Source organism: Myripristis murdjan, chromosome 9, assembly GCF_902150065.1.
Source record: "Myripristis murdjan chromosome 9, fMyrMur1.1, whole genome shotgun sequence".
NCBI classification, from domain to species: domain Eukaryota; kingdom Metazoa; phylum Chordata; class Actinopteri; order Holocentriformes; family Holocentridae; genus Myripristis; species Myripristis murdjan.
Window position 1 is genome coordinate 36,646,838 of NC_043988.1, and position 18,293 is coordinate 36,665,130.

The 18,293-nt window shown below is 43.3% G+C and overlaps 1 protein-coding gene across 1 annotated transcript; it reads left to right on the plus strand.

The window, feature by feature from the left end:
- Window positions 1-13,003: 13,003 nt before the first annotated feature.
- Window positions 13,004-17,942, plus strand: LOC115364830 (interferon-induced very large GTPase 1-like). The gene is made up of 2 exons (XM_030059460.1): window positions 13,004-13,033; window positions 13,130-17,942. The coding sequence occupies exon 2, from the start codon at window positions 13,151-13,153 to the stop codon at window positions 17,912-17,914; it is 4,764 nt and encodes a 1,587-aa protein (XP_029915320.1). The 5' UTR covers window positions 13,004-13,033; window positions 13,130-13,150; the 3' UTR covers window positions 17,915-17,942.
- The last annotated feature ends 351 nt before the right edge of the window (window positions 17,943-18,293 follow it).

Here is an 18,293-nt window from a genome sequence, read left to right on the forward strand (position 1 = left end):
GAGCCGCCCGAGGCGGATTCAGCACCTGCTGAAACTGCCTCAGCAGGTACTGTCCGTGGTGCTGACTCTGCCTCAGCAGGTACTGTCCGTGGTGCTGACTCTGCCTCAGCAGGTACTGTCCGTGGTGCTGAATCTGCTGAGGCATTTCATTCTTTTTATTATAGAAATTAAAGCTCCATAAAATTCACGGAGGATCTTGTTTAGCTCTTCTTTCCTTACAGGTGAGAAATCAGCTGTTTGCCCGGTGTTTGTCAGGTAGTCTTGTAGACATTTAACGGCCCAAGACGTTGACCGGTCGTACCGGCTTCATTTCCTGACCTCTCCACTCTCGCGTATCTCTCCTTTTTCTCTTCTGTCTTGTCTTCCTCGTTCAGCCATTTATCCAAACTTAGGTCGCCAAATAAATCAAAATTAACAAAACCGTCCATTATGCAGGCAAACAAAGTTGACAGCGGCTTTTGCTGTCGGCGAAACGTTTCATGTTGCCATGGAAACCACACAGACTCAGGCAATAATATTGTCGCAATAATATTATTTTTTACTGCCAAATTGAGAAAATTGCTGTGTTTATAATAGCCTACTTAACAATCATTATAAATAATTATGATTTGATATTGGGAGGGGGATTGTGGTGGCTGGTTTGGATTATTGGGTGGGTTGCCCCACCCCCCACCCCCAAATAAATTACGCCTATGCCAGAAACACACACTACAAATTTGTCTCAAAGGGCTTTACAGGAAATACAACATCCTCTGTCCTTGGACCCTCACATCGGATGAGGAACAACTCCCTAAAAAACCCTTTTAACAGGGAGAAAAAAGGAAGAAACTTCAGGGCAGCAACAGAGGAGGGATCCCTCCCCAGGACGGACAGACGTGCAGTAGATGTTGTAAGCACAGAAATCAAAACACAGATATATAGTTTAGTTAAAGTTTTGGAGATAAACTCATTTAAATATGTGCATGTTGCTATTGGCAGAACATGATCAGGTCGTAATAGTGACCATATGATTCATGTTTCTGAATTTGATGAAAATGACAACATACTCATGAAATAAGTCTTGCGCATTTTACTTTTGAAACAATAATTAGAAAAAAGAACAAGACCAATACAGACCAAGATCCTTCTCATGTCACAAAGAATGTGAAGCACACTGGTAGCCTACAGTATGTCAAGCATGAGGGTTCAGTGCCTACTCAAGATCAGTCCTCACTTTCAGAGTCAGTCAGGTCTGCATCTGTGATCAACAGGTCAACGTCATCCTCTCGGGGTTGACTGTCACATGTTTGCAGCTTGCACAGGTTGGTACATTTCAAGCCTTTGCTCCTGCACTGGCATTCTGGGAGCTTGCATGTACGAGTGCAGTTGCAGGACAGCAGCTGCAGCACTGCCTGAGGCGCTGGACGTCCCACAGCAGCGTGCAGACAGGAGAAACCGGTGTGTGTCTGATGCAGTATCACCTGTTATCCACTCTGCTGTCACTCACCTGGTGGGTCAGGACACACACATCAGGCTGCTTTTTCTGGACTTTAGTTCTGCGTTCAATACCGTCAATACTCATTCTGCAGACACTAGCCAACAAACTGCTGCTGCTGGGGTTGGAACCATCAAAGTGCAGCTGGGTTCTGGACTACCTGACGGGCAGGCCACAGTCTGTGAAGATCCACGGTGTCTCATTCTCCACCATGGTACTAAGCCGCCGGTCTGCAAAGGATATCATGCCAATAAATAATGTTGACATATATAGGAAGAGGAAAAAAGCAAGAGATTGCCCACCTGTTCGGCTGTGATCGGTGGTCTGGCTCATGGACTGATGTTCCTCAGCCTCATCGGCACCGGCGTCTCTGTGCTGGTCCTCTGTGACAGACCTCCACCGGTAAAACCTTCATAGGAACTTCACAGGGATCCACAACATCAATGTATGGATACATCATTTGAGTGAAAGTGTGTGTGAAGGGGTGTGTGTGTGTGTGTGTGTGTGTGTGTGTGTGCTCAGCTGTAAGCGGCTCTCAAGTGATGTCACCTGCCCCGGCGGCCATGTTGGAGGTCAGCCGGCTGTGCTTCCCTTTCAGCACAGGTTTTCTCAGAGCTTCTGTTTGTGTCGGTGAGTTCGGTGACAGGCGGCGTCAGAAAAACACCTCTCACTGCTCACAGGGAGAGAGAAGAGACCGAACGCAGCAGCGACTTTAATTCCAAACCTTTCCACAGACACAGGAAACCCTCTGATGCTGCGCTCTGATTTGACAGCAGCCTCGTCAAACTGTTTTTTAAAAAACCTGATAAATGACATCCGGAGTTCAACACGTCACTTTTTCCACAGCTGATGATGAAAGCAGCTAACGAGTGAGACATCTCGCTTCCCTCCCGTCTCTGCTGACGGACCGACGCTGACGTTCCTCATTCTGGCCCACAAACAGTGGGATGATATATTTGAATTTTTAATTCATTTATTTATTTTTTTTGGTTTGTGTATGATCTGTGAACCAGCGACACTTTGTGCAATAAACTCAGTTTTTGCTGGCATGTTGCTTTGTGTATTCTACTGTTATAATTTCATATTTCATGTATATACTTTATACTTTATTGAACATGTTAAAAAAAAGACAGGGATAAATAAACAGAAGTATGATATGTAAACAATGAGCAAATAAAAGCTAAATTGACTGATTGTCAGTTGAATAATATACACTATATTACCAAAAGTATTCGCTCACCCATTCAAATGATCAGAATCAGGTGTCCTAATCACTTGGCCTGGCCACAGGTGTATAAAATCAAGCACTCAGGCATGCAGACTGTGAAACAAGACATTTGTGAAAGAATGGGCCACTCTCAGGAGCTCAGTGAATTCCAGCGTGGAACTGGAAATTTCCTCGCTCCTAAATATTCCACAGTCAACTGTCAGCTCTATTATAACAAAATGGAAGCGTTTGGGAACAACAGCAACTCAGCCACGAAGTGGTAGGCCACGTAAAGTGACGGAGAGGGGTCAGCGGATGCTGAAGCGCATAGTGCAAAGAGGTCGCCGACTTTCTGCACAGTCAATTGCTACAGAGCTACAAACTTCATGTGACCTTCAGATTAGCCCAAGTACAGTACGCAGAGAGCTTCATGGAATGGGTTTCCATGGCCGAGCAGCTGCAGCCAAGCCACACATCACCAAGTGCAATGCAAAGCGTCGGATGCAATGGTGTAAAGCACGCCGCCACTGGCCTCTAGAGCAGTGGAGACGCGTTCTCTGGAGTGATGAATCACGCTTTTCCATCTGGCAATCTGATGGACGAGTCTGGGTTTGGAGGTTGCCAGGAGAACGGTACATTTCAGACTGCATTGTGCCGACTGTGAAATTTGGTGGAGGAGGAATTATGGTGTGGGGTTGTTTTTCAGGAGCTGGGCTTGGCCCCTTAGTTCCAGTGAAAGGAACTTTGAATGCTTCAGGATACCAAAACATTTTGGACAATTCCATGCTCCCAACCTTGTGGGAACAGTTTGGAGCGGGCCCCTTCCTCTTCCAACATGACTGTGCACCAGTGCACAAAGCAAGGTCCATAAAGACATGGATGACAGAGTCTGGTGTGGATGAACTTGACTGGCCTGCACAGAGTCCTGACCTGAACCCGATAGAACACCTTTGGGATGAATTAGAGCGGAGACTGAGAGCCAGGCCTTCTCGACCAACATCAGTGTGTGACCTCACCAATGCGCTTTTGGAAGAATGGTCAAAAATTCCTATAAACACTCTCCTCAACCTTGTAGACAGTCTTCCCAGAAGAGTTGAAGCTGTAATAGCTGCAAAAGGTGGACCGACATCATATTGAACTCTATGGGTTAGGAATGGGATGGCACTTCAGTTCATAGTATGAGTAAAGGCAGGTGAGCGAATACTTTTGGTAATATAGTGTAGTTCTATGCAAAACTAGTCCCAGCCCTTCACACTGGCTGTGTGACTCAAAAACAATAAATCATCGTTCTCTGCTCAAATCCAATCATCCTGAAAAAAAAGGTTAAAAGAAAAAGAAGAAAGAAAAGAAAGTTGAGAAAAATAAATAAATAAATAACTTTTAAAAAATGATAAAATGTGACTGATAAAGACAAACAAACAAGAAAAACAAGATTTCAGGTGGTACTGTCTGTGGACAGGCAGAGCAAAAATAAAACAAAACAATACAAATTCACTGTTACATTCCATATTTTTGAGTATTGAGTTTCTGAATGTTTTCTTCAGTTTGGTTCAGGTGTCACATGATTTCATCTCCATGCTGCAGCTGTTCCACAGACTTACACCTCTGGTTGAGATACAGTGGACTTTTGCATTTGTTTACCTTTTCCCATTCAGTCTGATGATGTTTTTAGGTGCAGTTTGAGCGGCTGCAGTGTCTCCGTGGGTTTCTGCGGCGTCTCCGTGGGTTTCTGCGGCGTCTCCGTGGGTTTGTGCGGCGTCTCCGTGGGTTTCTGCGGCGTCTCCATGGGTTTCTGCGGCGTCTCCGTGGGTTTGTGCGATGTCTCCGTGGGTTTCTGCGGCGTCTCCGTGGGTTTCTGCGGCGTCTCCGTGGGTTTCTGCGGCGTCTCCGTGCTGATGGACGGGTTTGGCTCTAAACAAAGCTGAGACGGGCCGTTTGATGGATGTGCTGCTCGTGTTTTCATCTGCAGGCTCGGCGTTGACTGGAGTCGATGTTTTCCAGCCGCAGACTGAGCGTTTCCTGGCCGAGCTGCCGTTCAACACCTCAGGCCTTTTCCTTCTCCAGTCCCTTTTAACACAAAGACAGAACTCATGTTGGACATTTTATGATCTAACAAACTTTACGGGTGCAGGTGAAGTGCAGATGCTGATGATGTGAGACCAAATGATGGAGCAGAAATGTGGAACAACAACGTGAGTGTCTCAGTGGAAAGCTCCAGAACATGAACCATGAGACCCGACACACAGACGGGACGGGGGACGGGACAGCAGCTCCTGTTGGGACCGGCTGGTTTGTATCCGGACACTGCGTCCCCCTATCTGCATAAACACTCAGGACATCCCCTCCGTTCACTTCTGCTCTGAATCAAACAGCGATGGTGTTCCGTTGAGCCTCCTGTGGTCAGAGGGTCAGTCCAGTTGGTCCTGACCAGGTGAGCCTCCTGTGGTCAGAAGGTCAGTCCAGCTCCATCAGTGTGAACCATCAACCTGATGCTGAGCAGATCCTCTTGTTTGCGTTTCTTCTTCTTCTCTTCTTCCTACCGTAACTCCTGAACCAATGGTGCTATCGAAAAAAATCAGACGGTTTCTGAAAGCAGAGAACCGGAGCTTTTCCGATGGTGTGCAAAAGCTAGTGTAATTGCAGGGTTAAGAATAGGATAGAGGAGAATGGGAGCAATGTGGCAGTAGATAGTTACAAGTTAGGTATTAGGGTTATTTTCAAATAATGTATATATGTTATATGATGAAATTTGCTGCACACTCATATAATGTGTAATGTGATCATGTGTTCTCCCCTCTTTGTTCCATACCGTACTGTTTGTCTTTCTATGAAATTACCTAAGAACAACTTAAAAATACAAATAAAATGTGTTGTGCTTTTACATATTTCACAGAATGGAATGCCCAGCAGGAGAATTTTAAAAAAGAACCAGACCCTGGCTCACCTAAAGATAATGAAGATGGTAACAGAAACATTGTTCTTTTACTGCACAGCATTTTTATTTTATGTGTGTTTTGTTTATTTTATTTCGTTTTTCCAATTAATTCACTTTTATTTTTTATTTTGGTTAATATGATAACCAAAATCTTACACATTGCCTAGTCTCTTATTTCATATTGTGCAGCTCCAGCCACAAATGTTGATTTATAGATATTGGTAACAAATTTAGGTCAAGAGAAGTAACAATAATTATCATCTCTGTGCGTGTGTGTGTGTGTGTGTGTGTGTGTGTGTGTGTGTGTGTGTGTGTTAGTTAGTGTAAGAGAGAAAATTGTGACCAAGCAGCCCTGTTGACCAAATTATCTTAACTGCTATTACAATTAGGGATGTGCTTGATTAATTGATCTATAATTGATTTCAAATTGATCTCTCCATGTGTGCGTCATGTACTGTGATCAATTCGCTCTAGCTATTCTTGGAGAAATTGGGTTAGTTGCAGTTGCTCAAATTCAACACCAGTTGCTGAAGTCCAGCACCAAGATAAAACATTAAAACAAGCTAAGTGCAAAGACTAGACATTGGCTGTGTCCGAAATCACTCCCTAACCACTATATAGTGCACTATATAGTGGTTACGCCATTTTGTAGGGGTGTCCGAATGTCTAGTGATCACTATATAGTCCACTAGATGTATCCCACAATCCACCGCGAAATGTAGTGGACATCCGATGGTCACTAACCAGGCAATATATCCCATCATGCATTGCGGAGAAGCAATCGCGAAGGAAAAATGGAGGGACGAGAGCCGAGAGCCGACCTTTCCTACAAATGTAAGCCTTTTTTACTTAATGCTGTTGATATACTGAAGTTTGTTTGCGGACTCTTATCCGCGCAATAATATTAGTATGTGTTGAATTTTGACAGTTTAATTACGGTACAAATTACGGCTAGTGAGCCCGGTCGCTTTCTCCTGTAATGCAAGTGAGCAAAGTTAAGATACCGTAAAGCTAATGGCGGGATATGCTAGTTTTTAGCTCAGCTCAAACTCAGATTTTGGTTTCACAAGACCTTTAGAGAAAGTATTGTTATCGATTGTTAATTATTGTAATCTCCTCAGGGACCGACGACGATGTGGCTAAACTCATTCGCCTGAGAAGAGAGAAAGAGGCTCTCTTCTCAGGCAAGAGGTTTGCCTCCGCTGCTGGATGGGAGTGAGTTACTTGAACTTTTAGCTTTGGTATCATCTTTTATTATGTGTAATGTGTTGACTTTCCCTGTGTTGTATATCTTGTATCTTGTACCTGAGTCTGATTACACCCACACGCACCCACACACATGTAACGGAGGTCCGCGGGTATAGTCAGATAACATCGGACACACACGCACACACACACACACACACACGTTATACAATGCACTAATAACTTTTGTACATTTTGTAGCACTGTCCTGAAGGACATGGGCCTGTCCGGGCTGGTGAGCCCTGCCAGGGCAGCAAAGAAGTGGGAGAATCTGAAGAAGACCTACAAGGTTTGTGTAGTCTCTCTCTCTCTCTCTCTCTCTCTCTCTCTCTCTCTCTCTCTCTCTCTCTCTCTCTCACACACACACACACACATTATTTTTTCTTTTTGAATTTTGCTGTATCATGACCATAAACAGAGGAAACATACATTATCACAGGTGGTGTATGCATTGGACATTTGCTGTGCTATATATTTAACAATTTTCTTTTTATATGCACACTACATGGACATCAGTAATGATACGGAGTTGCTATGTGTGCAGGAGCTGAGGAAGCCACCCACCGGATCTGGCACTGAATCAGGGGAGCCAACCGCTGCAAACTGGAAGTGGTTCTCTGCCATAGATGAGGCAATAGGTGGGAGGCCATCTATTGAGCCTCCCTGCCTCATTGCCTCAGCCTGGTCAGAGAACCCTTCCGTTTCAGTCTCCCCTGATTCAGTGCCATCTGAGTCAGAGCTAGACATGGAGGAGCCAGAGCCAGGGCCAGGGCCAGCAAAGAGGAAGCGGCATGACCCAATTTTAGATTTTCTGGAGAGGGAGGAAAAGAGAGCAGAGGAAAGAGAAAGGAGAGAAGAGGCCAGGGAGGACAGATTGATTGCATTACTTGAAAAAATTGTAGAAAAAATGTGAAGGAAAATAAACACATAAAATAAAAACTGTCTAAGAAATGAATTTATGTACATATGTAAATTTGAACGTGTCTTCTATAATTAACTATTTACATTTACTAATATTTAAAAGAAAATTCGAACAATTTCACATTATGCATACAACAGATAAGGCCACATTTATAATTAACTATTTACATTAATTTGGATTGATAATTAACTATTTACATTAACTTGAATTGATAATTAACTAACTATTTACATTAACTTTGATTGATAATTAACTAACTATTTACATTAACTTTGATTGATAATTAACTAATTATTTACATTAATTGGGTTTGTGTTTTCTCCTTAAGTGTAGTCATGCTCCTGAAGAGCAGGAGGAGTATCGCGTGGCGCTGAAAGAGCAGCAGCCATGCGGCTGCGTACTCGCTCCCCACACTGCAGCTCGGGGTGAAGCTCTCCACCTCCATCTCCATCATCCGGCCCCTGTTGTTCCTCCACCGGCTCGATGATGTCCCCATCCCTGACACACAGGTTGTGCAAAATTGCACAGCAGGCAATCACCTTGACTGCAAACGACGGGTGCACCTCAAGGGCCTTAAAAAAGATGGATCGCCACCTGGTCTTCATAATGCCGAAGGCTCGTTCAATGACTGAACGAGCCTTGGCATGGTGGCGGTTGAATCTAGCTTCCACCACATTCCTCACTGGCTCCCTGTAAGGCGTGATGAGGGTGATTGGCTGCGATAAGCAGGGGTATCCACCATCCCCCAGGATGCAGTAGCCTTCAGGTGGGTATAAACTGTTGACATAGAGGGGGCTGTTTTTAAGAACACGTGCATCGTGTACTGAGCCAGGGTAGCCTACAAATATGTCCAGAAATTGACACTGGTGGTCACACACTGCCTGCATCTGGATGGAGTGAAATAGCTTTCTGTTAAAATAACATTGGGCATTTTCACTTTTTGGCTTGACTCTGATGTGGCAGCCATCAATGCTGCCGACAACCCGAGCTAACGCTGAGGATCCTGCCAGACGCTCAAAGCCAGCGCTGATGTCATGAAGGTCGGCATGTGGAGGAAAACAGATGACGGTGTTTTTGAGCCTGATAATTTTGTCTGACACCCGGTGAATGATATCATGTACCGTAGAGCGTGGGATGCCAAATGCCCGGGAGACAACGCGGTAAGAGGTACCACTTGCCAACCAGAAAACAAATACCAGCACCTCAAGGTCATGACCCCAGCTGTGGTCAAACGGGGAGCGGAGGATGTTGATGAGGTTGGTAAGTGTGGGCCTGGAGAGGCGGAAGTCTGGCCGCAGGTCACTTTGACCATCAAAGTAGAGGGTCAGCACTGGAACATGGGGGTTCAACACACAGTACTGTGATCTTTGACCATGCTGTAAATAAAGAACAATGTGTATACAGTAAATAGTAATAAAAATGGTAAGTGTAATGAAATGTGTGGGTGGTAGTTATTTGATAGCCATGTACAACAGCTATGTGATTTGAAAACAAAATTATGTAATTTCTAAGTTACTCCAGGAGGGGGTGTAGTTGGATCTTATAAATCTGACTAATAAATGGACAGTGACAGATCTGTGATAGAATCTATGATCTATATCTAGAATGTGCAGGTCTAGCATTATCTTTCTACGTACAATTGGACGATGTCTTCTGAGCCAGGCAAGAGCTGAACGCCTCAGCCTTCTCTGCCTGGCAATTCTGGCAAGCCTGATCCTCCTGTTCATCAGCAGTAATTGGATTACTGTGATTATAAACAGTGTAAAGTTGATGTTCTGCGGCATTTCTCCAGCTTTCAACACTGCACCCTAAAGCTCGTCTGTTTGTTTTTCCTTTGTGTGCGCGAGTTGTGGCGGGAAAAGGTTAATAAACAGTACAACGCGGAGACCTGTTTATTATATAGGATACATCAACAAGACATCAAGTGCTCGTAATGTAAATGTACTGTAAAGATGTAAGCTTTGGTGACAACACACAACATGGAAAATACAAGGCAGATTTATTAGTTAAAAGGGACTGACAAGCATAACCATAGACTGATATGAGCATAACTCCACTGTTTTGTTTACATAACGTTATATTTATGCGACAGCAGTGACGTAATTAATGGCGCCAAACAACGAGCGAAGTAGTGTCCGAAACGGTCCGCTATTGAGTTCACTATATAGTCCACTACATTGAATTCCCTGTATAGTGAGTAGGGAGTAGTGAGTGAGTGAGTGATTTCGGACACAGCCATTGACACTGTATGTAAGGGGAATTCATATCTAATTTGTACTTTCTTTTATTCGTGCAGCTTACATCATGCGCTGTGGTACGCTCGATGGATGGACAGCAGTGGAGAAAACCAAACTCAAAAAAGCTTTGATAAACAAATGCCGCGTGAGGGCATTTTAAAGACTTTTTCTAGTATAGATGTTTTTTTCTTTTGTGATTTTATTGTTTTAGGAGTGTTTAAAAAGCATTTTTAGGAAAACTTCATGGTCGAAACGTTGGGCTTAAAAGTTAAAAGTTTTGCAAGAATTGTTGACTTTTGCAAGAGATGTAGAATGTTCTGCTGGTTTTGTGAGCTTTTGTGGTTATTGTGTAAAGTCTTGTGAAAGCAGCCTTTAATATAGTGCCCAAGCATTCAGAAAAAAAACCCAACAACAATAAACAACAATAATTTGTTTCAGCATTTGTAAGAGTGTCCTTGTTTTTTGTTTTTTCGTTTTTGGTTATTACTGTGTGTGTGTATTATGTTAATAATGTTTGTGTGTGTGTGTGTGTGTGTGTGTGTGTGTATGTATATATATATATATATATATATATATATGTATGTATTATGAAATCTCCATACTAGCTTTTGTATTGCTCAGTATTGCCTACTAGCTTTAGTGTTGCCTGTCACCCTTAAGTCTCAAATATGACTCCTGTTGCTCACTGTCCTGTCTCACCTATTTCTCCTAGTGAATTTTAGGAGAAACATATAAGACAAAATAGAATCTAAAATGAAACCAAAATGAGGCTGAAATAAGAATCTCAGTTTTGTCTCCGGAGCTGTAGAAAAGCAAGCTTTGAGCAGTAAAATTTTCCTCTGGGTCTCCTCACCTGCAGGAGTGTCGGTGCATCTGACCGCTGATTGGTCAGATGCAGATTGTTGTCAATCATTGTAGCAACGCGTGCAGTGATCTAGCCTCGCGGGCATCGCACGTGTACCGCGGGCGACGCGCGCGCCACGCCCGTGGCAAAATGAGGCCCCCTGTTGATCGTGAGGCCCTACGCAGCTGCGTGTTCTGCGTTTAGGGAGGGGCGGCCCTGGCGACAACATACAGGTCTTTTCTGAATAAAAGATCTTTCAAGTGAAGAACGTCTTCTAATGTGTTTTATTCCTCCACAGAAAGTCTGGGCTCAGACGTGGGACTGGAAGGAGAAAAAAACAAAGAGGTTTCTTCTCGGCATCGAGGCTCAGGCTCATCAGAGGCAGAGGTCCTTCCAACAGACGGGGAAAAGTAGCCCCTACAAAACAAGGTAAGTGCTTTTGCTTATTTTTCTGCATGTGAGGGAGTTTCCCTCTCTCTTCACAACACAAGACTTAAAATGCAGTAATAACCAAGAACCAGTGGAATCACACTGTTGACAAAAAGAAGATTATTCTAATCCTGATGGTTTTTGTGCAGGTGAGAAAACTGAAGCTGTTGTTGTGCTCTTCTGCCCTCTAGTGGCTCTTCTTTTAACTGAAGGCTGCACTCAAATCAAAGACTTGGGGCCCTATCTTGTGCCACCCGCTATCCGCTGCCACGACCCGCTACCCGCAAATTGCGGATTTAGGAACTTCCGCTATCCCTAAACGGTATCTTGCGCCACCCGCTACCCGCTATCCGTTATGCCGACTGCATCATTTGCGCCTGGAGGTGCGTCGTGGGCGTGTTTCATGCGCTATCCCTAAAGTTGCTATCTTGCGCACACACTTTAGGGAAAGCGGATAGCGGGTGGTCAGGACCACCCGCTATCCGCTATCCCTAAAGTTTGGGCTGTTACGAGAGCGCGCCCAGGCGGCTTCAATGCGCGCCCCGACGGAGCCTCGCCACACACACGGTCGGACTGATACCGGGACGCCGCCGGAATGGACTGAGTATATTACTCATATAGACTGTTTAGAGGAAATACTGTTTTAATTGGACACTTACGCCAGCACGTTTTATTGTTTTATCATAAGCCAGCAGCTGTGCTATATTTTTATTTTTAATATTTTATTTGCCCAATCTACCTTGTCAATAAATTAGTTTACACATAGTTCCACCTCTGCCTCTTGTGTGTGTGGTGTGACCCGGGGATTTTACTCAATCAGTACAACCTTGTGACACGTCCACTTGGACACATGTGGCTCCACCTCCCGAATTAACTCGCCTATAATATAATATATCATATGTATATATATATATATATATATATATATAAAGCCAACTTGCTTTAGCCTCAGTAGAAGCCCTGAGAAAATCTACCTCCCTCTCTCCATCGCGGGTTTAGGATTTAGGATTTAGGATAGCGCATCCTGCCCTTAAAGGCAATGGCACCTGGCACACTGATTGGTTTAGCTGGCGTAACGCCCAAAACACGCCTATTCATAATATAGCGGGTAGCGGAGGTGTTTTGCGGATAGCGGGAGGTGCACAAGATAGCAACTTTTACGGGGGAACGCCTCTTCCTAAATCCTAAATCCGCAAATAGCGGGTTTAGGGAGTCTGGCGCAAGATAGGGCCCTTGGACCCAATTAAACAGAATAATTTGTTTTCTAGCTGTGATCCAGTGAGTGAACCTGGTCGGGTCAAATGCCCGGAGACTGAAGCTGCTGCTGCTGACAAGGAGAAAATCTGAGGTCAGTTCTGATGATGCATCTGCTACAAATGAGAAAAGTAATGATGAACTGATAACTTGAATGTTTTTACAATTAATTATACATGTGGTTGGAAAAACAGAAAATAAGGAAATGCTAATGTGTTAAGATGCCAAAATATTAACAATAATGACAGCAACAAAAAATAATACTCCTTCTGCTACTGCTTCTATTACCACAACTACTAACATGAATACTACTCCAAATACTATGAATACTACTGCTACTGTTGCTACTACTATGACCTAAATTATTATTATTAGTAGTAGTATTATTGTTGTTGTTGTTGGTAATAATAATAATAATAATAATAATCAATAGGTACCACGGACGAAGACAGGACAGGTGAAGATACAGGTGAAGACAAGGACGAGGTAAGAAACTTGAAATGAAATGAAAAAGCTCTCCCTTGGAGGATTCTCCACATGCCTGAAGTCGCATTTAGACAAATATGATTATTTACTTTAAAGGTTGGACAAAAACAGAACTTGATGAAGATTCCTGAAGCAATCGACACAATGGAGCAAAGAAGCGAAGAAGTGGACGCCCTCTTCAGCAGACTTCACCTTCAAAATTACAAAAGTCAACAGAAGCTGACACCTGAAGTTTTTCTTGAAATAAGGCCAAGTGTAAAACAGCAACATGAGGCATTTGAGAAGGATTTAGCAAATACTTTCATCCAGAGGTTGATGATGCTGGATTACAGAGCCAGATACATCCCTGTAAAAGAAGACCCAGCAGTCAGTCATCCAAACCAAGTTCAAACACCTGGCAATGCTGGAACAGATGAAAGTGTTGTTGATGCTTTTTTCAGCACAGACCAAGAAACTGAGCAAAGAAAACAAAGCCATGTTCATCCAATGGATGTTCAGATGGCAGTATTTCACTGCTCAGACAGTTTTCTCAAGCAGGACATCATTTCCAAGTTATCCCAATGTCAGTATGCTTTACCTTTGCTTGTCCCTGACCCGTTCAAAATGGATATTGTGTGTCCTATGTGGACATTTAGACAAATAAGAAAAAGCTGGAAGAAGACAGATGACTCAAACCTTGTGACAATGAAGAGTGTGCCGATCTGCAAAGCTGAGACACCCATGGTGGCATTTCTCCGGCTTGGTTCAGTGTCATCATCTAAATCTCAGCTGATGAGCAGCTTGATCAATGAGCGTCACAACACATTCTTTCATAGAAACTGCAAATGCAGCACCAAATCTCGCTACTTGATTGATGGCTTGGCTGAGATTGCCTGGTACTGCCCTTCTGGAAAACCCAATGATGCGTTCAATGACTGCATTGCCTTCTGTAATCTCCATGGTGATGCTCTGTCATGTCAAACACAGCGTGACATACTGATTGAAAAATCTTCAGTCAATGTTATTTTGTTACCAAGTAATAAAAAAGGTGGAAAAAGTTCTGAAATATTGTCAGACCTTCTCGAGTCTCCAAAGCCCCTCATTTGTCTGATTGCTGATAATGATCGTGCTGCAGTTGAGCTCAAAGAAGGCACAAGAATGTACATGATGGGTCTAAAACACAGAAGTCTGTCAGAAGTATCTGAAGAACTGAAAGCAATCATCAAAAAGATTTTGTCCACTCAATACAACACCTTCAAGCTTGAAAGCATGACCGAGGTCTGTGGGATCAGGATGGATGAGGATGATGAGGCCTGCCAGAGAGGGAAATCTGCTGCTTTGCAGATACAGACTTTGCTTGAGGAGAAGGACATCTCAAAGATCAAAGACACATTCCTCCAGTGTCAAGGGAAATTGTGGAAAAAGTGGTGCGAAAAACACAAAGGCCTATATCGCCTCCAAGGACAGATTGAGAAGGAAAAATGTAAAACTAAAGACGAACTCAAAGAAATACGAGAAAAACAATGTGACGTTTCATCCAGTGCACTTATGAAGTTGTTTTTGAAGAACCTCCGGTCTCTGCATTCACATGAGAAAAAGTATTTCCTGAAGTGGACTGGAATCTTGCTGGATGACCTCTCCACAGATGACCTTTCTGGGATTCTGCAAGCATATGATGAAAAGTGGACTGAAGTCTTGAATTTGAAAAAGAAAGATGACAAAGGAGAGAAACACAACCAGACAAAGAAACAAAGTGTTGAAAAACAGATAGCTGAACTTGAAGAATTATCAGCAAAACTGCAGTCAGCGACCTTTGGCTTAGAGCACATGTTTAGGGAGATGGGGCAGATCTATGAGGCCCATGCATCTGTGAACAGAACGACAGGAGAGCTGAACTGGTCCAACTACCCTGAACTGGCTGCAGAGCTGATGATATCAGGACACCCAATGGAGCTGATGGATGGTGATGCTGGTCACGTGCCTTTAATATGGATCACTCGTCTTCTAGACGCTGTCATCGAGAAACTGGGAGACAAGAGAATTTTTGTTTTGTCAGTTCTAGGCATCCAAAGCAGTGGAAAATCAACAATGCTGAATGCCATGTTCGGCTTACAGTTTGCTGTCAGTGCTGGCAGGTGCACGAGAGGTGCCTTCATGCAGCTAGTCAAAGTTTCAGCAGAGATCCAGGAAGACTTTAAATTTGACTATGTTTTAGTTGTGGACACTGAGGGACTGCGTGCTCTTGAGTTGGCAGAGAACACCAATCTTCACCATGACAATGAATTGGCAACGTTTGTCATTGGTCTGGGAAACCTGACTTTGATCAACATCTTTGGAGAGAATCCAGCAGACATGCAAGACATTCTTCAGATTGTTGTACAGGCTTTCATGAGGATGAAGGAGGTAAATCTCTCTCCAAGTTGTGTATTTGTTCACCAGAATGTTACAGATATTGCAGCTGGAGAGAGAAACATGGAAGGAAAGAGACGCTTACAAGAAAAACTGGACAAGATGGCCCAGCTAGCTGCCAAAGAGGAAGTGTGCAATGCTGACTGCTTTAGTGACATCATTACATTCGATGTACAAACAGATGTTCAGTACTTTGCCCAGCTATGGGAGGGAAGTCCACCCATGGCCCCTCCGAACCCAGGTTACAGCGAGAGCATCCAAGAACTGAAGGACATCATCCTCACAAAAGCATCAAAATCTGAAGGACTGACTCTCTCACAGTTCAGAAGCCGCATTTCAGATCTCTGGAATGCCTTGCTGAATGAACACTTTGTTTTCAGCTACAAAAACACACAGGAAATTGCAGTGTACAGAAACCTTGAGGTCCAGTATGGGAAATGGACCTGGGCCTTGAGATGTGCCCTGTTGAACATTGAACACCAGCTTCATAACAGAATTGAAATTGGCAATCTTGACAAGGTTGATCACAGTTATCTTGTTAAGGAGATGACCACTACTCGAGAAGATGTCCAAAAGGCCATGAAGACATACTTTGATGATGATGAAGATAAAGAGATGTTGGTTCAATGGCGAATTCGATTTGAAACCAAAATAAAGGAGTTTCATGATGAACAGGTGAAAGAAGTTAAAAGAAAGCTGGAGGAAGTTATCCAGCAGAGGAACACCTGCAAAGAGCTAGATGACAAAAAGGCCGAGTTTGAGAACAAGCTACTGCAAAAAGGCAAAGAGCTTGCTCATGAGTTAAAAGGCAAAGCAAAAGATGAAGTGGAACTTAAAAAGCAATTCAACAGAATTTGGGAAGAACGAGTCAGTGAATTAGCAGCAGCTGCACCCAAAATTAAGGATATTTCCATTGAAGATGATTTGTTTTCTATCCTTACTGACCTTGGGATTGAATGGTCTCTTATATTTGAATGCAAGAAACGGGGTAAATACAAAAATATGCCAAAGATAGGTAACTATTTTGGTTATGTAACCACAAACAAGGGCAATTTGGCAGCCAAAACATGGGAGAATGTTAAGGCTGCCTGTAGAGGGAATACTCTTCCTTATGAGGAGGACCAACTGATCAGATCCTTCATCGCTGAGGTTGAGAGACAGTCCATAGAGAAAATTCAGACCAAGCCTGTTGCTAGTAGAGGCGACACTTCCACCTACTTGCATGAAGTAGCCAGTAATGTTAAAGACAAAGTCAAAGCTTTTGAATCAGAGACAAAGACATACACTTTCAAGAATGACTTTACAGTCGATCTTTTACTGTATGTTTGTGACATTGTAGGGAATCAGCTATTAAAGTCTCATGAGGAATTCAAGACCAAGAATGATCCACTGACTTATTTAGAAAGCACGAAAGACCATCATTACAGGATATTTGTGAGCTATTGTAAAGGTCACCCCTCTGCTGCTGTGCTTGGTGAACTGATCTGTAACAAACTGAAGGACTCCACAGTTCAGGCTGTGTACAAAAAGACTGCTATGGAGCTGGCTGACGAGATGATGCACAGTTACCCACCCCTCAGTGGAAACAAGGCCAACATGGAGAAACACATTTTAAAGTCACTGGCAGAGAAAGAGGACTTTGACAGCTACATAAACTACCTCAGGCGCCCAAGATCCCACATGGAGTCTTTCATAAAAGAAGAAGTAAAGAAATACATCCTCACTGAACACAAGGACAAAGCACTCAGTGTTCTAGAGAAAAACGTGAAACGTATAGAGAAGCTTGTGAGTGATGCAGTGGAAACTGCAACTGAGAATGTCAAAACTCAGGGAGGAGACATCGACACGTGGCTGAAGAAGTTCTCCAGTTCTCTGGAAGATGAGCTGGCATTTTCTACAAACTATGGTCAAAATTTTGGTGACATAAACGACTTTGACTTTTTCAAGAAAGAGCTAGACAAAGGCATTAAATCCATTGTTGAGGAGATGAGTAGCCTCAAGATAGACAGTATGCAGCAATTCAGTGTGAGGCCTGATCAACTGCTTATCGACCACAAATGTAAGACCTACTGGAGTCAATGTCCTTTCTGTGGAGCCGTTTGCAGCAACACAGCCGAGGATCACAGTCCCAATGATCATATGGTCACTTTTCATCGCCCTAATGGGACCAACGGGGTGAATTGGAAAGGTACAGTAGAACTATACATTGATTTCTGCTCAACATCAGTTGCAAGCAATCTGGAGTTTTACCCTAATCCTTCTTCAGATCAGACTGTTCCTTTCAAAGTGTACAAAACAGCTGGAGGTGAATATGCTGAGTGGAGCATCACACCTGATAATTCTACACTGGCATACTGGAAGTGGTTCGTATGCCGATTTCAAAGGGACCTGGAAGATTACTATAAAAAAAAATTTAAGGGCTATGGAGAGATTCCCAGTGAATGGAGACATTTCACCAAAGAAGCCGCCATCAAGAGTTTGGAGAAACTGTAAAACCTGTGAGTGACCCAGGGACAAAAAGAGCCCTTCTCAAAGAAGGGCTCTTTGGTCGGTCAAGTGGTCGGTGAATGAAAAATGAGAACAGGCAGTAAAATATTACACAGGCGCTTTGGCTGTTGAAAAGAAATATTAGTTCCTCAATAAAATAACCAAATAAGTCAAAAGAAGGCAAGATTAGTTCCTAAAAGGACTGTTATGTATTAAATGTGTTTTTTCTTTAAATGAAGTCACAGTGTTTTATTCCAGATCCATAAAGTGAGTCATTGTAATTAAGTCGTGGGTTTTCCTGAAAATGAAGCTGCTCTACACGGCAGCAAAGCAGAAGAGAAAACTTTATCAATGTAAATCTTGAGTTTGTTGTCAATAAAAGAGA